The following is a 24,519-nucleotide window of genomic DNA, read 5'->3' on the forward strand; positions in this document are numbered from 1 at the left end:
GAAAGTTATAAAAGCTATTTTCCGAACACACTGTATAACCAATTTCTTTATATACTGTGTGGTTTTAACGCAAGCTATTTTTACATTTTATTTACACTTGTGATTTGGTAAAGTTAACCATCCAAGTCCTATAATGTCTCTTTCTTCAGTCTTAACAGCGCGATTAGCTTCTCTGACCTGTGTGAATGAACTCTGCTGTAGTATTTAGTGACACCTGGTGGGGTATCTGCAACATGTCAACAGATTCGGGCTCGAACGAATCATTTTACATAATTGAATAACTCACCGGCTGTTTACTCTAGATAACTGCACAAGCTTGCATCGACAACTTTTCCCCTCAGGCCTCAAAATCCTCAACGCCTGTAATTTCAAGCATAATGACACAACACACAAGCACCACACTGACAAAACAACCGGCTATTATATCAATGAGTGAAATATTTATTTAAAAACTGAAAAATAAAACAAACCCACACATAGTTTTAGTGTATATATATATATATATATATCATACAAAGATATTCTCCAAAATGTTATTGAGCGGTTTTGTTTTGTTTTCATTAACAAAAGTGAGAGGCAGTTTAGAGGCTGGCTGAGCTGGTAAGACTAGACAACCGAGTCTAAATGGTGAAATAAACCAAAACTTGAAGTGATGATCAAACTCCAACAAAACGGAAATTAAATACCCAGTGTAGCAACTTAGCATAACAGCTGAAGCAGTGCAACGAGTGAAACAATATGATGGTATTAAGACACAACATAAGGGATATACAGTATATATCATATCGCAATCACACGGCATCCACCCAAACATTATATTAGAATTAAACAACACATGCACACACACACACACACGCACTCACACACACACTCACTCATGGTTTACTCAACTGTTCAACTTGAGTCTACAGGAGGACTCTAAACTCAGTCATGTCCTAGTGTGTAGTTTCTGACTGGTAGTTTGTGGAGAAGTTGAGGTAACCATGGTTTGTAGATGATGTCCCTGTGTCCGGCTGAGCCCTGCTGAGAGAGAGCTGTGCTGCTGGCAGACAGTGATGGTCTAAAGGCTGTGTGGTCTACATTGCTTTGACGGAGGTGGCCTCTTGAACCCAACATACTTCATCATTTTCATGTATCTTCATTCTGGGTGAATCTCATGAAAACAGTCAAAAGTGTCTTATTTATAACACACAGAAAAAAATTATTATATTTTGCATAATGAAAATTAAGCCTGCATTTAGATGCTTACAAAAATGAACATTTCACCCATAATTTATGACTATAAATGAAATAACACTTCATAATTGTAAGGTACACTGATACATTTATATTCTGGTAGTAGTTGCACTGTAATAAGAAATAATGACTTTTTTATGCAAAATAAATAAAAGTTAAACAGAGACCCTCAAGGGAATGCAAATGAGGAAAAAACTATTGAAGGAAAATAAATTAAGCACTCAAGAAAATGTTCTCTCATACTAACGACGACTGCACTTGTTAAACTTTGACTTTTAGGGCAGGGAATTTGGCATTTGTTTGTAAAGCATTTTTTTTGCATTCACTCACAAAATGGGTGCAAAACGTCTGCAATAACTCGCAAAACGTTTTATGCAGACTGAAATAAAAGTCTGCCAACAAACTCACAAATACTCTCACTTTTTCTCTCAAATATTCTCAAATATTTCTCCTTTTTTTTTAAGGAGAAATGTCTTTGATAGGAAAACTTCTGCAAGTTCAAACTCTGCATTCATCAAAAAAATGCTTCCTTCCCGGAGAAACTTCCAAGATTTGTGCTAAAAAATGACAAAAAAAAAAGTGAAAAAGTTTGCGTTTCCTTGATAAACTGGATTTCACTCGATTTCACACACAAAAACATCACATTCTTTGCCAAAAATTCAGCTTATCCTAGAGAAAACAGCATTCTGCAAATGTTTGCATTTCCTAGAGAAACTTTTCATACATTCACAAAATCTCTCAGCAAACTTTTACTTTTCCCTCAAGTTAGCATTTCCCCACAAAATCAGTTTCCCTAGAGAACCCCTGCATTCATTCACAGAATGATGGACCTATTGCTTCAAGATAGTCTAAATGCACACACAACCTTTGTATTCTCCAGAGAGAAAACCCTTTTTGTATCTAGAAAAGAGAAACACATTTTCTCACAAACCTCCTACATATCCTACAGCAGTGTATCTCAACCACGTTCCTAGAAGACCACCAGCACTGCATGTTTTGGATGTCTCCTTTGTCTGTCTCACCCATTACAACTTTTTCAGTCTCTGCTTATGAACTGATGATGTAAATCAGGTGTGTTTGATTAAGGAGACATGGAAATTATGCAGAGCTGGTGGTCCTCTAGCAACATGGTTGAGAAACACTGTCCTAAAGCACAGGTCTCAAACTTAATTCCTGGAGGGCCGCAGCTCTACACGGTTTTGCTCCAAGCCTAATCAAACACAGCTGATCCAAATAATTGAGGTGTTCAAATGAGTCTTAAACACAGCTGATGACACTAATCAAGGGGTTTAATTAGGGTTGGAGCAAAACTGTGCAGAGCTGCGGCCATCCAGGAATTGAGTTTGAGACCCATGTCCTAGAGAATACGTCTCAAATTCAATTCCTGAAGGGCCCAAGCCCTGCACAGTTTTGCTCAGACCCTAATCAAACACAGCTGATCAAACTAATCAAGCTGTTCAAGACTCTTTGAACACCTCAATTATTTGGATCAGCTGTGTTTAATTAGGGTTGGAGCAGCAGCCCTCCAGGAATTGAGTTGGAGACCTATGTCCAAGAGTGAACGCACTTGCTCGCAATACTTTTGCATTCCTGCAAGAATCGCATTGAGTCGCAACATTTTTTGGGATGAAAACAATGTGGAGAGAAAATGCTGTGAATGCAGTTCCTTAGGTGAGCATAATACTTCTGTGAGACAACCCTGAAAATCTGAGAGCAAAGTTTCCCAGAGGAATGCAGCTTTTTGCTAGAAAACACTGCAACTTTACCTCCAATCATACATTTTTCCACATCACCGTATTCCCTTAAGGGCTCTGTACAGCTTCTTCTTTCTTTAGATATCCACCAAGCTGGAAAAGGGAAGCTCACGATACCAAACGAACACAGCAGACTTGAACAAACACAGGGATAGGCTACATCTGTTCTCACACCACACACGCTTCTACTGATTTCATGATCTCACTTCTCAATACCAAACGACAACTGTAAAACACGGTCCTAACGCTACTCAGATCACAATTTTAAAGGTCTTTTTGAGGGAATGTGATCCTTGACCCTTTTCCCTTTTGGAAGGCACGGATGTCTCTCCTCGCCTCGGTGTGAAGGGGTGCGCTGATGAGGAGCTGGAAGAAGACAACAGGAATTAACAGATATTGTCCTATTAACAGCGTGTAAACCGTACGAGACCATTGTATAGACCCTTACTAATACAATATGGTGCCTCATCTACCTGTGCTGAAGAAACTATTACCATAGAAAACCATCAGCTCTAGCCCGATGTGAGGTCTCACATAAACAGTCAGTTCATATTCAGTCATGGACTTGAAGTTGGTGAAACGCGTCGTTAGATGAGCTATTGAGGAGTTTTGTCCCTAAAAGTGAAAACAGTGAAACAGTTCAAAGCCTGTGGATTAAGTCTATGTAGGGTTTCTTATAAAATTAATGCCTAATCAAGGGAAAAGTGAACATAAAAAAATACTGAATCCAGAAAAACTCTGTTGAGTTTGCTAGTGTTTTCAGGTTAGTCCATAGTGGGTCATCAAATACTCCATCCAGCGCTCGCTTTTTAGTCCAAAAACCCAGACGAGGATGATCCTACATGGCATTAAGGAATGCGTTTGAGAGCTGGAAGTCGCACACCGCTGCTGTTTGTGAAAGGGTGACAGCGCAGTGTCACTTCCTGCAAAATGGGGTGACTCACCCTTGTGCAGTGCATCATGGGATGTTTCATGATGAGACAGGATTGTTCTAAACAGTCACGGATGGGGAAGATACTCCATTTCCATAAAAGGCGGAAGAGGAAATGAAACACTCGGACAGTTCAGCGAGCCTGTACTTCCCTCTTTGTCCACTAGATGGTGCCATCCACTTCCTTCTTCATTTGTGGCACACTATCCTCACACTCCTCGCGTCTCCACAAGCAGGGGAGGGAGCAGGTTAGAAAAAAAGCACCTTTTATTTGGCTTTAATGTACAATAAAGTAAATCAAAAGAGTTAAAAAGTACAATAAAAAGGGAGAAGGGAAAGAGTGTGTATATAAAGACTTCAAGCGCCCAATCTGCAGGGCCGCGGTTCAGAACGGGACGAGTCTCAACCCGTTCCTGCAGACAAACAAAAAAGAGAAACAATTACCTAAAAGCAAACTACCATACACCCTTCAGCTTAACCCATTAGCCAACAAAACCAGTTAACTTAACCCTTTAGCATTAGGCCTGAAATCTCCACCCACCCTCCCTGTATATCCCAGGATGTTTTTTTTATTTGTTTGTTTGAGGATTAAGCAGATTTGTTGACAGAGAGCTCGGGCGTCTAACCTTCCTCCTCGCCTCCCCATCCTTCCGCGACGCCCGCAAGCTCGTAATGCTTCTTCCTCAGTTCACCCAGTCGCTCTCTCTCTTTCTGCAGCCGCGTCTCTAGCTCCAACACCAACACCTGACACACATGAAATGGTCAAAATATGTTCACAGAGACACCATTTACACTTAAGATGCATTTCATCGACTAACAGATAAATGGACAGCAGATCCTCTGATAGACACAGATTTCAAACACTCCAGGGTCCATGTATCAGTGTTCACACTTAGTGTTCACGATTAGTGGTGCAGTCTAATAGTGGAAGATGAGGAAGTTTTGACATCCCCGCAGGAAACACATTTGATCATTTTACTTTTCTAGTGTAAACACTCATGCCATCGACTCTCCATTTTTCTGGATGTGTTGTGGGAGAACACATTTAAATAAGGTATTTTTAGTTTGCTGACTGTGTTGTACCAAAATAACTGGATTATCATTCAAATCCCAATTACATTCCAACAACTCACCTACTGTATGAGCCACAACAAGGGTTCATTCATTTAACAGTACTTGTGCACTTAACCGAGCACTCGTGTGATGTAGAGTGTGATTAAATAAGCGGGAAGGGTCCTGACAATATCACATAAAAGACCCATCTGTACATCCATGCCTTCAACGCATAGTGAGAACAGTTGAGAAGATCATTGGTGTCTCTCTCCCCTCCCTTCAGGACATTTACAGCACACGTCTTACCCGTAAAGCCCTCTGCATAACAGCAGATGCCACCCACCCAATGCACAGCTTCTTCAGTCTGCTGCCATCAGGGAGGAGACTGCGCAGTCTCCAGGCCAGGACCAACAGACTGAAAGACTCCTCCCCTCGCACCTCTGGACTGACTGACTGACTGACTGACTGACTGACTGACTGACTGTGTGTGTGTGACTGACTGACTGACTGACTGAGTGTGTGACTGACTGACTGACTGACTGACTGACTGACTGACTGACTGACTGACTGACAGACAGACTGACTGACTGACTGACTGACTGACAGACTGACACACACACACACACACACACACACACACACACACACACACACACACACACACACACACACTCAACTACACTACACTAGTCACTTTATGCAGACACACCATACTACCTCCCAATATGTCACTGTCACTTTATCACAATTATCATGTTTACAAGTTCTTTTTGCACTATACTGTTCTTTATCTGCACAACTCTGGTTTACTTTGCATTCATTAGCTATATGCCCTTAATGTCACTGTATTGTTTACAATTTTTATTACCTATGTGTATCTTTCAGACCACATTTATGTGCACTGTATACACTGTAAATTTTCTTTTTCTTAAACTCTACTTTTTTTATATATATATATTTTATATTAATGTTAAGCACCTGGGGTCTGAGAGTAACGCAAGTTCGATTCTCTGTATGTCTGGTACATGTGGCTGAATTGACAATAAAGCTGACTTTGACTTTTGACTTTGACTATGTAGACCAGGTGGAAACAGTGATGCATTTTGGCTGACAACTTGTAGTCACATAACATAAAATGCATTTGAATGACATATAAGCACAAACATAGAAATCAAGTCATCACACTCACCTGTGCATCCATCTCTTGCCTCTTGATCTGGGTGAGCGTCATTGCAGAAAAGTCCATTGTTTCTGAAAAACAAGACAGAGCTCTGCATTAAGTACCTACAGTATGTGAACAGATTTTTGTGCTTTTAACGCATGTCTAAACATTTTCTTGTATAAATGTAGTTTTGGTTCAGTAAAATTATCTATTGATTAAGAGTATGAATAATACCCTAATCCTGTTTTGTTGTGATGTGAATTAGGCTACTGGCTTTTTGAAAAGCATAATAAATAATATTTATTATAGAGGTAATGTAGACAAAAATGACATTTTTTTCCCCAAAATGAAGTAGTCGCAACTTTTTTAAATTCACTATTCTTTATATTAACTGTAATGAATATTTACAGATATATTATAATATTACCTACAATAACTGAATTTAATTGTCATTTAAATCAAAATTTAATAAAAATAAAATAAAAAAAATATACACCAACATTTTCATAACATTGAACATAGGTTAAATAACATATCGCCAACATGTTCAGTAAAATATAGTAAAGTATAACCAATGTGCATGCTATTATAATATAAAAAATATATATTTTTCTTTTCTTGTAAATAAACTATGCAGAATGACGTGCCTGAAGTAAATAAACGCAATGCAACATTTTATTATGTGCCGTTTATTATTTTTCTCTACAGCAGCTATGGTGGAATCTACATTGTATAAAATCACTACAGGGAAAAAAAAGAGTTCCTAGACTTTTTTTTTTACAAGCTGTTTTATTGATGTGTTTGTTTGTTCAAACACTGATTGAGCAATTTCATTAAATCTTTATTAGGTTTGTTTAAGTTCTATATGTAGTACTAAGTCACGTTACTGCACACAAATGAAAGAGCAGCATATTCAAAACAGTATTTGAATTTAATAAACTTTAATTTGAAAGATGATACTTTGTTTCTCATCAAAAGGAACCAAACTACAGGTGCACTATGTTGCAATAATGTCAAGTGAAGTTTTATTGACACATTAAAAGAATCAACAGAGATTAAAATATTGATTTGGAGGTTTAAGAACTGATTTTAATTTGTTAAAATAATAATAATAGATGATTCTAAAGTTTCTTATTATAAAGATTATAAAGAAGTGTTTATAAAAAGTGTTATAAAAATATAAGAAATAGAGTGCATTATAAAATATTATATATATATATATATATATATATATATATATATATATATATATATATATATATATATATATATATATATATATATATATATATAATTGAAAAAAAATAATAATAATATATATTATACACATTTTGAACAAAAATACCTATCCAGAATGCGATACAAGTACCATAATAATTTAGTAAATATGAATATTTAATTCTATGATATTTTCATTTTATAAATCCTGTAAAAATGTTGGGTTCCACACAATCATGGAATTTGTGTTGGGAAAACATGAAGGAATTAAGATAACTTGTTATTCATTCATTCATTTTCTTGCGGCTTAGTCCCTTTATTAATCCGGGGTTGCCACAGCGGAATGAACCACCAACTTATAAAGCAAGTTTTTACACAGCGGATGCCATTCCTGCCGCAACCCATCTCTGGGACACATCTACACAAACATTCACACACACACTCATGCACTACGGACAATTTAGCCTACCCAATTCACCTGTACCGCATGTCTTTGGACTGTGGGGGAAACCGGAGCACCCGGAGGAAACCCACGCGAAGGCAGGGAGAACATGCAAACTCAACACAGAAACGCCAACTGAGCCGAGGTTCGAATCAGCGAACACCTTCTTGCTGTGAGGTGACAGCACTACTTACTGCGCCACTGCCTCGCCCTGATAACTTGTTAGTTTTTACAAATTTAAGTTGATTGAGCATAAAACAATTAAGTTGTCCCAAAAACCTCAAGAAAATTATTGTTTCAGGTTAACTGAAATAAGTAGTTTGAATTTGGGCTGCACAATATATAGTTCATACATGCAATGTTGAGCAAAATTTCATTTGACTATATTTTAGTGGTATACTTATCTTGTTTCTAGTCCAAATATCTACATTTCAAAGCGAAAAAGGAGATTATTTTACTCCCCCCATGGTAGATAATTTTACTTGTTTTAATAAAAAAAAAACTCTTATTTTTCAAATTAAATTTTTTTTTACTTGATCTAAGAATTTTTTGATATTTGGGCTAGAAATAAGACAAAATAGTAGTAAGAACAGTATTGTGATTAATTAATTTCTGTACCAGAATACTGTTAGACAAAAAACATCAAACAGTGCTACTACAGTTCAAACTATCTTGTAAAACTGAATTAATATTGCAAAATCATCACAGAAAAATAAAATGTTTACAAAATCAATTTTTTTCAATATCGTGCAGCCCTAGTTTGAATAAACAGCAAACATAATTTTATTGAGTGTACATTACATTTGAATTAATTCCTGTGTTGCCACAGCAAAATCTTTAGACAGTTGCATACAGCACATTTAAGCAAATACATTAGATCATTAATGTAATTCATGCAAACTGACTATTCGCATACCGTCCATTGATCGGTTTGCCATTTTGAACATCAAGATCAAAGAATCTAAATATTTACTAGCTGAGTCTAAAACATCAACAAATCGACTACTGATTTGCATATGAAAGGACACACACAATGTCACTGAATCTATGTGACTGGTCAATGTTGTTTAAATCAGAGAAGAGCCAGTGCGGAGGAGGAGAGCCTGACTGTGCGCAGCTTTTTCCTGCATCTCTGGAGGGCACCATAAACCAGTTTCCTTGGCTATAGTTAAATATGAAATAGGGCAATGTGACTGTGGAGGTCATTGAGAGCAAAATGAGGCTGCTTTTACTTTTACTATATTCATTTAGCCCTTATTTATTTATCTTCAGGATATTCTGCGAGCCATAATCGAATCTAAATTTCCCACATGAGCAGCATAACTCAATGTGTCTGGGAATGAGGATGGATGTGCTCACCTGTATCCTCGATCTGAGACTTGCCGGACTTGGTTGATGCTACGACTCCCGCGGTGGCCTGGGTGACCCCTTTAGAGGCCTGCTGGAGACGAGAAAGGTTTGAACTGCCCTTTTCCGCTTTAACCTGAAGGAATGCAATAGATCATATATCATTATTAGCATCATGTGGTGTCATTACTTTGCTTTAATGTTAATTAAATCTGTGCTGTACCTTAGATGCTGCTACCAGTTGAGCTGTGCTGGCGGCTATTTCATGCGAACACACCATTAGCTCTTCAAACTTGCCCTTTCCTTGCACCACCTGATCAGCAGCATCACTGCAGGAAAACATAACGTCATTATGGTGATGGTTCATAGATCAGTCGGTGTAGGGTTTAAACCTCTTTTATGTCCACAATGCAGAAAACGAGAAAAGAATCCCAAAAACCAATCCTTTAATATTCAGACAATAACTGGATGGATGAATAAATGAAATGTGGAGTGGTAAAATAATCAAATTTTGAATTGAAAAAAGCAAAAAATATATATAAAGTCAACATTTTCTGCAAATATGAAAGAATATTTGTGAGGTTGATGTTATTAATTATGTATAGGCTGCACGATATTGAAAAACACGTACAGTTGAGGTCAGAATTATTAGCCCCCCTGTTTATTTTTTTCCCTAATTTCTGTTTAACAGAGAGAAGATTTTTTTCAGCACATTTCTAAACATAATAGTTTTAATAATTCTAATTCTAATTTCTAATAACCTTCTGATTTTATCTGTCATGATGACAGTAAATAATATTTTACTAGATATTTTTCAGCTTAAAGTGACATTTAAAGGTTTAACTAGCTTAATTAGGTTAACTAGGCAGGTTAGGGTAATTAGGCAAGTTATTGTATAATGATGTTTTGTTCTGCAGACTATTGAAAAAATATAGCTTAAAGGGGCTAATAATTTTGACCTTAAAATGGTGTTTAAAAAAATAATAACTGCTTTTATTCTATCTGAAACAAGTAAGACTTTCTTCAGAAGAAAAAATATTTTTATACATACTGTAAAAATTTCCTTGCTCTGTTAAACATCATTTGGAAAATATTTTAAAAAGAAAAAAAAAATGAAAGGTGGCTAATAATTCTGACTTCAACTGTATTAATAAATAATCGCAACAAAACAAAATATCGCAATGTAAGATTTTTTCAATATCATGCAGCCCTACTTTGAATGTCAAAGCACTCTGTGTTGCAAGCATTAGCATCCAGGAACCTGGCTTCCACTTGTACGGTGGCTCTGTATTGTCAAAATACCACTCAAAATGTTTGCTACGAATGGAAATTAACGAATCAAAAAAAAAAAAAAATCAAACCTATTGTACAATTTTTTATGACACAAAAGTTTTAGAGGCAGTGTGTAAATATACAGTAATTGACACAAGGTGAAGTGAAATGCATCTTTTAATTTGCAAAAATTTTAATAAATTTGATTCATGTTTATTCATTAATTTCCTTTTATGAGCCTAAACTCCTAAATGAAATGTACTCTGCACAGTTATTGTCATCTCATACAATTGTGATTATATGAAATATCTACAATTAAATGTTGTTGTTTTTGTTAAATTGTTACAGATTGGCGTATCGTAACATTTCTCAAAAACAATTTTCAGTTTGTTTGTTTGTTTGTTTGTTTGTTTGTTTATTGCCACATCAGTACCTTGTGGCTATTCCATGTCAAGCTCAACATACATCCCCTCAATTTCTGAAATACTCACACCAACATGGTTGCGCCCCAGCCCACAGCTTTCGAGGCAGAAATGAGACCCTCGGTCCATCTGGAATTTTTGGCGTAAAACTCCTTCATAGATGCAGCTCCCTGTAAGCACGCAAGAAACTTCAGAAACATGTTTTAAACTCAACACTAGCATGTGTTTTGCTCAAAGTGTTCGGTTTCCTCACCCTGCCGCTCTCCACAATGTCCCTCTGCAGGTCTTTGGAGGACAGAACTAATACTCTGATGGCCTGCATAAGATCTGTACAGGACGCCAAAATCCTGCAGGGGGCGACAGAAAGCAACAAATAAAGCCTGTTTAGCATGCGTCAGGGTGGGTCGGCTAATGCGTCTGGGGTGACAGTAAACACGCAGCACTATCCAAGTGAAAAAAAAGTGACATTTTCACAAATCCACTGAGAATTAACACTGTATTTGTATTCATAACACACATGTGGCTCGGTCAGTCTGACCTTTCATTGACTTCCATTTTGATTCCAGTGTCAACCGCCCTGGACTTATTGAGCATTTCCTGTGAGAGAGCAAAGGGGAAAAGCATTAGATGAGTGGACCGGAGCGCTTCATGTTTTATTAAGCGTCGGTCTGAATGGGAGCCGTCTGATTACCTCAATCCTGGCGGCAGCAGACTCTACAGCTGCAGATGTGGCTGCCATCTCCTGCTCCACCAGATCTCCCAGCTCCCCCTGCTGCAGCTCCAAACCCCGAGGACGCAACTTCTGCTCACACAAAACACAAGAGGATACGAGCAAGAAATGGTTAGCATGTTTTGTTTACTGTCTACTATATATGCTAAAATTATAAATATTTAGCCAGAGCAAACTGTGTGGAGTACAGTAATGCAATATGCTTGTTCCCACATTTACAGTTAGTGACTTCTAGCTTTTTCTTGTTTTTTATTTATCGGAGCATACTAATGATTAATGACTTACAAATTATTATTAAAATAATTATTCAATTTAAAATCTTATATTTAAACATTTGAATTTGCAAATAATATATTTTGAAATTCAGTATTACGGAAAGATTGCCCCAAAAGATATGACTTCACAGGAGTTTATTTTTCATTTTCACTTTAAGCATATCATGGTCTTCATGATGTGTAATACTATATACAGATAATACCGTTTCACAATATAAAATCAATTACTGGTATTAATAGTGTTGTTTTCATTCACTAAAATAGTACAAATTATTTACATTAAGTAAATGTGACATCAATTTAAATGGAAATATCAGATGTAAAACTAAAGCGAAAATGAATTTAGATGACACCTTTGCACCTGAGTGAACAATTAAATTATAAAAACAATTAAAAACAGTTTATTAACAAGTAGAAATCAAATTTAATTGAAAAATTAGATGTGAAACAGTCTTAGAAAAAATAATGTTTAAGCTAAAATGACAATCGAAATTTAAACATACATTTTAAAAAATTAAAATGACAATTTAAAAAAACCTTCAAATTATGAAAATCAACAGTAAATTGAATGAAGAGGAGGAAAAGTATTACAATATTTTTATTTTCAATTTAGAGCTTAATTAACCTATTAATTATCTAATTTGATGCAACTACAACATAACACAAAGTAACTTGATGTACAATTGCATCTGCTGAAAATTCATTATGATGGTAATAACTGTATGAATATATATTTTTTTATCTTGATATATTTATTACTATTGTTTGCTTGTTGTTGTTTTTTTTTTGTTTGTTTGTTTTTTTACAATTCCCTCATCTGTAAAGAGCTCATTTGTTGGGGAATAAGTAGGCCCACATGGAATCTGCATTCGCAGATTTCCGCAGATTCATTTATTTGGGTAAATGTGTGTAAATTTTAATTTATTCAATTTTTATTAATTTTAGTAATATTATTGACTATTAGTAGTATTTACTGTCTTTTAGTAGATGTATTATATGAGAGACTTGTTTAGTTTATCAATTTAGTGGATCTAATTGGATTTGCATTTTAAATATTAAAGATAAAAAAGTATAAATTTTTATTACATATATTAAGTTTTTAGCAACAACACTCCAAAAACATCATTCAACATAAATCCAAAGTTTGTTTTTACAAAATTCTCAGCAGAAATAACTAAGAATGTAGGTAAGATTTTGTCTGAACCTAGAAATCCTGAATAAAATGTTACGAAAAAAAGTAGTTAAAACCCGAAATATACAAATAAAAAGCCATTCAAAATATTAAAAGAAAAAAACACTGGACGATATACAGTATATGCTGTATAATATGCAGTAAAAAAAACAGTAATACTTTATACCGGTTTTGGCAGATTATAAATCATTCAGGAAAAGTGTGCTAAAATGGTTCTTTCTGCTAATTACATTCTAACATTTCTTTTTAATCTATCGAAGATTTATTTTCATTACTTTGTGCCTTTATTTAGACTGAGCAAGACAGACTGGCAAAAAGTGAGCGGAAAAAAATGGGGCTGAAATGAGGAAAGACCCCCAAGCAGATACTCAAATGCCCAAAACATATCAGAGCCCTGCCAACATTGCTGTTCAATCAACTGTTTTCTTAAACTAAAACCCAGACTGACTCTCACCTCGCCCAAGGCCTTGACAGAATCTAGTGCCGTCCTCAGCCGACTACAGTCTGCCGCCCCCATAGACTCCTGCTCCTTGAGCTGGCAGAGCAGCGTCAGGGCCTCTGCGCCACACGCCTTCACGCTGTCTGCCAATGCTGCCCACAGACAAAAAGCAGAAAGCAGTCAGACTAGCCATCTGTCACCTGCAGACACTCCACATACGCTCCAACAGACACATTTGCTGCAATGAATGACATGATTGCATTGTGCACGTGGGCACAGCACATTAGTCGCTTTGAGTTATGCCATGCTCTTTAAAAGCAACTTGAAACCAAACCCCCAGACCCCCGGCGGCCAGTTATTAACAGAACCACAATGATTGGAATGACCCTTGTGATGTATGGAGAGCAACTTAAACAAAGTCAGTTTCTTGGACGTCTCTACGTGATAATACAGTGCGGTTTTAAAATATTTAGCATTTTAATTTTAGTGAGTGCAATTATGCTACTTATATCAAAAGGGTAGTTGACATAGCTCAAATGTGCTACAAGTATCATTTTGATAATAGACCTACACAAATTCTCACAACACATGCAAATACAGAAACATGCTGCAAATAGTACAGACCACAATAGAAATGTGTTGGGAGACCCCAAAAACTGACAAACTCAGCAGTTTTGTCATGAGTGTTGTCTTTAGATCTGAGAGGTGAGTTAATTCGTCAGATTACTAGAGCAAGCCAATAGACCTTTTTCTTAGAACGCAAAATTTCCCATTATGCTTTGCGTGTATGCGTAAGGAGGATGCTTGATGCGTAATGATCGCTTTGAAACGATAGTTTTAATCTACTTTACTTGCTTTGAACACTTTTGAACTGATACTGCTGTTGATCGGCGCCACCTCCTGGACTGATTATTTAAAAAATGAGATCCAATGGGATGGAAAACTGCTGCTAATCATTTACCCTTACCGCCAGATGGCATCTTGAGCTATTGAAATGGAGCCTTGTCATCGCAAAAGTGATCATTTTCAAATTTATAACAAACTCAAACAAATGTAATTCACCAAAATGTTGGACACACACACACACATACTTTCCCATTAACATATTGATTAAAAGACTATCACAAAGTAAAAATAAATTTTGAAATGACAGAAAAATACATACCATGGTAAATACTTGGGGTGTCAAAATAATTGTGTCTTTGGTGTGATGCAGATAAGGACAATTTGGTATGGTTCAGTAATGATCATAACTGGTTATTATGTACATCATTTATGAACATCATTTATCTCATATGCGCCATGTCGCCGTAGCTTACTATGGCGAGGGAGGCAAGCGCGAGTATTTAAAATGCTCCAACTTCTTAAAAACGCAGAAACTGTGCACAATTTCACTGCATGTGTGTTTGCTGGACATTCTTCCACTGACACTTACAGCAGAAGCCCCTATTTCACTGTGAATGAGAGAATGAAAGTAAACTCCATTTTACCTAGGTAACCTAACAAACCTACTTAAGCCTTTAAATGTTCCTTTAAGCTGTATCGAAGTGTCTTGAAAAATATATAGTAAAATAATATGTACAGTCAGTCATCATGGTAAAGATAAAATAAATCAGTTATTAGTAATGTTATAATAAAATAAATCAGTTATTAGAAAGATAAAATAAATCAGTTATTAGAGATAGTTATTAAAACTATTATGTGTTTAGAAAAGTGTTGACGACACTTTTCAGTACTTTAGACACTTAACAGCAAATTACACAGTTTTTCTAGCTTGAATGGATTCTGAGCTTATTTTTTAATAGCAGATGCTGCTGTATGCTTTACGAACAACCATACTCAGCTTGCATTCAGTTCCTTACAAATACCACTTAAACCTTTGCTAACTTAATGAATAATTATTTTTGGTTCAAGTGAATTACAAGTGTGTTTGAAGTTAGCTGTTTACGTTAACACCTGACATAAAAAAACAACTTTCTGAGAGCTTTTCATGAGAATTTCAGTGTATGATTAATGTTATAATTAAAAAACTAGCCTAGAAAGCCATCTGCTGTTAAAAACTAAGTACAGGTCCAAAAAAAAAATCGCTAAGTTTTTACCATTACTATGATATAGAATAGGGGAGATTTCAGACAGGAAAGCATTGGGAGCAGAGAGGGGAAGGATCGGCAAAGGACCTTGAGCTGGGAATCAAACTAGGGTCACCGGCATGAGCACTCTGCTATATACTGTATGTCAGAACACAGTACCTCTAAGCTATTGGCGCCAACCCAAATTCGATTTCTCAAAACTATTTTTCACCACAGCTTTATAAACAACACAAACATACTGTAAAGTTGACCAAACGTTACTCAGGCATAATCCCACGATGTGTGTTTAAATATTTTTGTTTAGCTGACCACCAAATGTTTACTACTTAAATTGACATTGCACTGGACTACCCACATGTAGATGTTTTACAATGGACAAATGCAGAAAAATATACGATGACATCATGAAAGGAGACTTCGTCGTTTACGACCAAGCAAATGATTACAGTAAATCCCACATAGACATGTGATGCTGTAATTTTTGCAAATATTGCTCAATGAAAGACTCGTCAAAGATATGAATGATGCAGTTCTACTCTATAGGTACTCGAGATTAACATGAGCTAGGCAGATACTGCCCTTTATATATTTTCGATAAAGCATTTGCATATAAATATGCATTCGTTTTGCATTTTGATGTGATTACATGATGTAAACCTGAATAGGAAGGTGTTGAAATGATAAATGTGTCATGCTCACCGTCAGCTTGCTCCACTGGCACCATGTGGGAGGTGGCGCTGCCCTGCACGATGACATCGCCCACCAGGTGAGCAAACTGAGTCACTGCCCGCACCAGTCCAGACACATCTGTTACACACAGACAGGAAAATCAGTGTTACAACAGGATCATATGAGCGTTTCTCATCTCAATTGAGGAATTAAGTGTCAACAAAAGTGATGAAACGAAGTCTGAATGCATTCATGGTGCTCAGGGCTTTACTGGTAAAGGATTTAGTTGTATATTTTTGAGCTAAATACAAAGCAAAAACAGGGAGTAGGAAAGTTTTCAGTAGTTGATGATAGCATGGCTGTTTTCAAAACTGTGTGGATTGTTCAATTTTTCAGATGTGTTAACTATTTTTCCCAACAGTCAGTGGCGTAACATTGCAAAATAACACATCATATATGTGTCACTATATGTATTGCACACCCTTACCAGCATAGGAGCTCAGACAACAGCCAGACTGTTTAGGACCACTTACTGATTCAGAACGTTTGTTTCATGATACACTTTGCTCAGACTGAGTGTAAAATTATCATTTAAACAATACTAAGGCCTAAAATGCTTTGGTTAGCAGTTTACAGCTTTTTTCTTTTTTTACAAAAATTGTCTGTGTTTTGGTAAAGTGTCTTTTACTGGGAAAAAAAAGCTTTTAAGCTATTATTAAATGACACCACCTTAAATTAGATTACTTTTTGTGCCATATCCTTTATATTTAAATCATTACCATGGTATGTATGAGTATGTTTATGTGTATATATATATATATATATATATATATATATATATATATACACATATATACATATATACATATATATATATATATATATTTATATACACACACACACACACACACACACACACACACACACACACACACACACACACACACACACACACACACATTATTTATATATATATTATATATACATATATTACTTATATTATATTATTAATATTATTTATATATATATATATATATCTACTTATAAACTAATTATTATTATTATTATTATTATTATTATTAATTTATTATTTATTCTGACATGGTGGTGCTTGATATATTCACAAATAACAAGAATGACACACTTAACACAAAACACCAACACTTAACATCAAGTACACAAACAACAAAAAAATAATAATAATAACAATAAAGAAAAAATCATTAACAATAATAATGCAAATAAAAAAAATAGAATTAATATTAAGAAATTATAATCCAAGATTAACTGCATTTACTACATAATCGAATTACTTCAGGTTATAAAAAAAGTACATTTATAACGGTTTGTGGAACATCTTATTGTACTTAGATGTCACCATAGGGGCATCCACTCAAAATATTTGTTTAATGGGTGTGTGCTGTCTCCTAGTATTTTATGTGCCATCCTCCACACCTGCTGTTCATGATAGGATGCAAGACTTAGCAGAGCAAGTCATAAACTTTTTGAGCACAAATTAAGAAAGCCTTGAAGACGTTTCTTGTTTTTTATAGACAGTGAGGAAAACAAACAAAAAGGAAAAGGACAAAACACTTTCAATAAATGAATTTTAAAGAACAGGGTTTTTGCAGATTTCATCAAGTTAAATATAAGACATTTTAAGACCATTTTAAGACCATTAAAAATTAAATTTTAGACTTATACAGGGTTAAACACGAATTTTTTCCTAATGGCTCTGTATTATCATCAGAAATCGTGCAATTGTTTTTAGTTTTCCTACCCTGACTAGGGAAATTAATGGGGAATTTGCTGTACAAATGTCTAACAGCTGTTGTGAATTGCATCTCTTTGCAATAAAAAACTTAAAAAAAAACTTTAAAAATAAGGCTTTATTGAGATGCATTGATGGTCATTGGATGGATGTTGGCCCAACTGAGAAGATTTACTCGGACAAAGTAAAAATTTAGACCAGTTTAAAATTATTTAGGACCCACAACCATTTATACTTTAAAGCCTAAAATTTCGTTTTTGAAATTTAAGACATTTAAAGATTTACTTTTTAAGACGCAGCGGACACCCTGTAAGAAAAACTCTCTCTACATTAAAAGAGTTATATTATTCTTTCTACAGTTCAAATATTCATGTATTTAAAAAATAATAATAATAATAATTTTTGACAAAAAAAAAAAGTTGATAAAAAGTGAATGTAAAAACATTTATGCCATCTAAGATTTGTACTTATTTGTACTATTTTTTTCTCTGATCTTTACGTGTTTCTTTTTGACAAAAAATTGTCAACATGTTTGTATTGGTAAAGTGTCCTTCTACTTAAAAAAAAAAAAAGTTATTAAGCTATTATTAAATGCTACTGTCTTAGATTAGACGATTAGATCAGATTAGCTTTCCTGCCATATTATTTTTGTTTAAATCATTATACTTTCTAAAATGTAAAGATTATAGAACTTTAAATGTATTTATTTGCTAAAAAGGTAAAGTATAAACATTTATGCCATATAAGATTTATACTTAAGTGCTCTTCTTTTTAATTTCACTGTATGTTAATCTAAGATTCTGCTACAAAATATAGCACAGTTTCCATTGAATTATTAAAGAGCTAGAAAAAAAATAAGTTTGGTCATCAATTACACACTCTCCACACTTTATTTCTTCTGTTGAACACAAAAGAGGATATTCACAAAAGTCCATTTCCATGATATGTTTTGGTTTCTACTATGGATGTTGATGGCTGCTTTTCCCACAACATTCTTCAGAATATCTTGTTTTTTGTTTAAATGAAAATTGAAACTTGCACCTCAGAAAAATACACTTCAGTATGAGTAGTTCAGTATGAGTGAACAGGTGTGTCTAATTAGGTTTGGAACTAAACTTTGCAGGACACCGGCCCTCCAGGACCAAGTATAAGCACCTCTGCTTTAAGCAGTACAACTGTCAATAACTAAAATACATTTGTCTCCTTCCGCATCTTCAACATAGTTAATTACTCTACAAAGTTTTTAATTACCTAGTAAATTTACAGTTCTTTAACTACTTTAAATGATGTGCAAGTTGTGTAATCTTGGCAGGCTCCAGTTTCAGTTTAACTTTCCCGGTACTGCTGAAGTGAACGCTGCATTAATGAATGTTAACTGAGAAGGGAAATGAGAGTGTGTGTTCATGTAATTCACCTGTGTTATCTGATACAAAGCCGTCTCTGGACGAACGCAGCCTCTCCACGCAGTCCAGAGCCACCTGGCACCTGGACACCAGGTAATCTACACACACAAGAAGCTCTTTTAATATTTATTACACTCTCTTAGGGCAGTTCCTGCAGTATGGTGTAAGAAGCGTGGTGCATCTGAGCTGGGTTCTGACCGGCTGAACTGGTGCAGCTGATGTGTGCAGGGTCCTCCAGCTGATTCAAGCTGTCCTGAACGATCTTTCCCGCCTCCTCCAGAGCCGCTCGCAGAGACGCCCAGCGCAGAGAGACCAACTCGCTTTCCAGAGCCTGCTCACGACTTTCCTGCAAACACAAAGACAATGAAGACTTTGTATGAGCTTTGAGGTGAACAGTCCACATGCTAATAAAGCTAACCTTTAGCTAGATGTGCGCCGACTGACTGGACAGAAATTAGAATCAGACGAGAAATTAGAATTCAGCCGATCTCTTTTCTGGACTTACATTAAAGGAAAACTTCACTTTTTTGGAAATAGGCTATTTGTACAAGTGACCTAGAGTTAAACAGCGGAGTTTTACAATTTTAGCCATGATACGGCAGCAAAGTTCCTTGACTATGACGCTGAAATGAAATATAGTTCTTAGCCATATCAACCTACAAAAATAGCAACTTTTAGTCAGTCTTTGTACCCAATGTAACTACAGAAAACTATATCTTGAAGTAGAAAATAATTGAAAAAAGTTTTTTGAAATATTTTTTTCAAGCAAAATGCTAATGGTCTAATGTCTGAATCACTGATCTATGCTAAGCTAAGCTAAAAGTGCTCCTGCCAGACTTGGAGATTGACTGAATGGATTAAAAAATAGTTAAACTCAACTGTTAGAAAAATGGGCTTGTATACAGGGTGTGACTTACACATTGATGATCAGGGGGTCAACTTTTTGGTAATGTTAGTCTTTGCAATACATGTTTCAGTGAATGAAATTTACTGTATGCATTTATTTTAATGACATCCAATTCATTAATAAAATATATTTATGTTTTTGATATTTTATGTTTTCTGACCTAATGTATCCGATTAGCTACTACACTATACATGCTACTAAACGATGCATCTAATTTGACTTGACTTTTAGGCTATATGTAGAAAAAAAACAGCTATTTATGAGAAAACAGTCTTGTGAACAGTTACGTTGTCTATTAGTGCTCAATATATGCCTTTCTGAATGAGTTTTTTCTAGCATAGTCTGATTGACGCGATTATGCATTACGGTGGTATGAACCCTAATAAGGATGGTCAAATGGATGTTTATGTTGTTGATTTGATTATCTTTTAATTATTAGTATTACTATTTAAAACACAAAGCAGAGAAAATTATTTCTTAGCATTATAGAGCTGACCCCCTATAAATGTTGTTTTGATGTCCTTCAAGGGGATCAAGCATTAATTAGAAGTAATTCACAAAAAGGTGGAGTGTTCTTTTAAAACTCCATAGCAAAGATTTTGTATTTTTGAGTATGTAAATAGAGACTAAATATTGTATCAGCAGTACAGACACCATACAGAAATGACAAAACATGAACATAAAACATCAGATATTAAGCATTAACAAATACTGTCCTCTGATCATTTCATACTTCGGCAATTATATGATGTTTTCAGCATTAAATTAAAAAAAGGACAAATAAGTATTCTGTGATTGGGCAGTTTTCATCATAAATCATATTTAGGTGATGACTTTTAGGTTTTAAAAAGCTGCAAACTAATATTCATTTAAATTTCATCTGTAAAAACTCTTATCTAAAGATTAAGTAAATATGTATACTTAATGTACTATACATAGGCTACATTCAATATATTTGTGCATCTGCTGGTTTGATCTTATTTGTGAATTATGGTTGTTTTTGGAAAACCGCTTTTGGCATATGCTCACTGTTGCTGATGCTGGAAATATTAACATTAATAAAATCATATTTTATTAATGTTAAAATGCATGTTAAAAATTAAAAAAAAAAATAATAATAATAATATATATATATATATATATATATATATATATATATATATATATATATATATAAATCACCCCTAAAAATGAATAAACATTTTTCTAACATACAAACTAGACTATTCAAATACTGTTTTAATTATTTTTCTTCTTTTTTTCCATTAAATTTTTAATTTAATTTTATATCTTTTAAAAAAGTATATGTTACACACAGACAGGAAAATCAGTGTTACAACAGGATCCCATGAGCGTTTCTCATCTCAATTGAGGAATTAAGTGTCAACAAAAGTGATGAAACGAAGTCTGAATGCATTCATGGTGCTCAGGGCTTTACTGGTAAAAGATTTAGTTATAGCTTTCTTCTTTTTGACAGAAATTGTCTGTCAATTGTCTATGTTTTGGTAAAATGTCATTTTACTGGGAAAAAAAGCTATTAAGCTATTATTAAATGACACCACCTTAAATTAGATTACTTTTTGTGCCATATCATTTATATTTAAATCATTACTAATATATATATACATATATATATATACACACACACATATATATATATATATATATATATATATATATACACACACACACACACACACACACACACACACACATATACACATATACATATATACATACACACACACAAGAAAAATAATAATAATTAAGAAAAAAATCTATGACAATAATAATGCAAATTTAAAAAATTATAATAATAAGAAATTATAATCCATCGATGCAGGGGAACTCATAAACTTTTTGAGTACAAATTACCAATGTCTTGAAGACAATTCTTGCTTTTTAAAGACAGTAAGTAAACCAACAAATGGAAAAAGGAAAAGGACAAAACACTATATTATTTCAAAATATACATATGAATCAAATGGGCTAGCTAATCAAAACCGGGTCCATAATTACTTTTAGCCAATATAAAGCCTTTTTCCTGTGGTAAAATGCTGAATAATGCATACAACACTACTAGTCAAATAATACAGAGCAAATGTATAACATCCCACCTTCTCATTGAGCTGGTTTTGCAGAGCCTCAGCAGCTTTCACACCGCTCTCCCTCTCATTGGTCAGACTGCTCTGCAAACGCTCTAACTCCGCCCCCAAACCAGACAGCTCCACCTCTTTTCGAGAAACGGTCTCCACAAGCCCCGCCTTCTCAGCCACTAAAGCAGACAGCTGAGTGCCGAGCTGCTCATTTGACTATATGAACAGAGAATCATGTTGAGTTAGCACTGTCTCCCACTATCTAGAATACAAGACCTGAAGAGACTTTACAGAGAGAACAAGAAACAGAGTTAATTAAAACTTCTCTGTTAAAAGAAACCTGTTACTATTTATTCTCTTTTTAACGAAAACCGTCATTAATTGAAAAGGCTGAAATGAAAAGATGAAAAACTTAAAAATTAGAAACAAAGGAAAAAAAGGAGAAACATTTCAATTTAATTTCTTTAAAAAAAATCTAAATAGCTAATATAAATATTAAAAAAAAATTTTTTTCTTTTTTCTATTTGCAGTACTATGTATTTTTTTCTTTTTTTTCTTTTGGTCTACGTTACAAAATGAAAAGGTACAAATGGAATCAAACATATTATTTGTCATTTGTTATAAGATACCAAAAGGATCAAAAATGTTTCATGTAAAAAGAAGAGATAGGTAAAAGAATAAATAAGTTTAAGTGATAAACGAATTATATATGTGGTAATGGGATGGGAGAATAATAGGCTTATGCTTCATCCCGCTCCATTTTCGATCATGTTGAAATGTATTTCTTTTTGTTAATTATATTTCAAGTATGATTTTTTTGTTCAAAAATAATTAAATCAAATTAAAATCAAATCAAAATACTATAATACTGAAATAAGACTGATGAGAGAGAATGAAGGTTAGAAATGGAGAAAATAAACTGAAACATTGTATACAGAAGAAACAAAGCATTATTTCCTTAATTTCTAACTATGCTTTGTTATTAATATTATTATTTATTCCAGCAAAGAAAAAGCCAGCTGTCAGATGGCATGTCGCATAACTTCTCTTCGCTGTCAAATCAAAACGTACTCTAAAAACTACACTTATCACTGATTATTAATGTAATTGTAAACAGTGAAGGAATAAATTGCATGTGTATCAGTATATTAGATCTGTGAAACAGCATCTCTTTTGACTTAGTGACAGAACTACTAATACAACTCCTGTCCCCTTGGATGTAAAAAGGATTTCAATTTAAGATATTAGTGCGCGTGTGCGCTACTAAAAAAAACAGTAAGGAGTATGAGTGAGTTCAGAAACAGCACTTACAGATATGGATAATAGGAACAGAATAATTATAGTATATTGGTGTGATTAAAGTCTGAGGATCACAATTAGTATAGTCATTCATTTCACACTAAACATTAATCTCTTACGGCCCAAGGAGTTTTTTTACATGCATTTTTTATTTCTCTTTGCTATTTGGGCTTATTGCAACCTAATTAGAACAAAACCTAAGTATCATCTTTTGATATAATGTACTTTTAGAGAATAATGATGTCCATATATGGGAAATCGTGTTTCGAATTTCTATAAAACACTTTTTCCTGACTGTTTTTTAATGCATTAATAACACACACATATTCTTTGAACATGATTTGACTTTTAGAGTAAAAACAACATTTTTTGCCCATTCTGGACAGTTAAAAATAGTTTTTGAGACATTTCATATGCTGCAAAACAGTTTCTGGATGACACTGTATGTCTGTAACAAAATATACAAATTTTAAAGTATTTTAAATAGCCACTTAAGAGCCAAAATGTGCTGTCCATGTATGTGGCCACTAAGCCCTAAGAAAGAGGTTTTCAAACCTTTGTCATCAAGTACCACCTCAGAAACTAATTGTCTCTATAAGTATCACCATAATAAGCAGTACTGAAATACAGTAGCATAGTGTAGTAGGCCGACAAAGCTGCAACAGCACTGCACAGTTCACAAACAATGCAGACTAATTCCTATTAATAAAAATATTAATTATTGTCAGCCACTTTAAACATTATAAATAGTTTGAACATTAACACTATACTGTGCTTATTTGCAAAAAAACAAACAAACAAACAAAAAAAA

At 34.5% G+C, this 24,519-nt stretch overlaps 1 protein-coding gene across 5 annotated transcripts in view; it reads right to left on the reverse strand.

Annotated features, from left to right (window-relative positions):
* Positions 1–418: 418 nt before the first annotated feature.
* The window catches only part of hip1 (huntingtin interacting protein 1), an 89,581-nt gene continuing 65,480 nt past the window's right edge, over positions 419–24,519 (reverse strand). For 4 of the 5 annotated variants that reach the window (XM_009291565.5, XM_005157432.6, XM_073923323.1 and 1 more), the window contains 14 exons: positions 22,431–22,625; positions 19,605–19,752; positions 19,418–19,504; positions 16,263–16,370; positions 13,489–13,625; positions 11,529–11,639; positions 11,376–11,434; positions 11,091–11,184; positions 10,907–11,007; positions 9,367–9,472; positions 9,156–9,279; positions 6,164–6,225; positions 4,548–4,665; positions 419–4,334 (listed from right to left, as the gene is read on the reverse strand). In XM_009291565.5, the coding sequence (XP_009289840.1) occupies positions 4,324–4,334; positions 4,548–4,665; positions 6,164–6,225; positions 9,156–9,279; positions 9,367–9,472; positions 10,907–11,007; positions 11,091–11,184; positions 11,376–11,434; positions 11,529–11,639; positions 13,489–13,625; positions 16,263–16,370; positions 19,418–19,504; positions 19,605–19,752; positions 22,431–22,625 (1,461 nt within the window). In that variant the 3' untranslated portion in view covers positions 419–4,323. 5 annotated transcript variants of the gene reach the window in all.

This window comes from Danio rerio, chromosome 15 (genome assembly GCF_049306965.1).
Source record: "Danio rerio strain Tuebingen ecotype United States chromosome 15, GRCz12tu, whole genome shotgun sequence".
Taxonomy (NCBI): domain Eukaryota; kingdom Metazoa; phylum Chordata; class Actinopteri; order Cypriniformes; family Danionidae; genus Danio; species Danio rerio.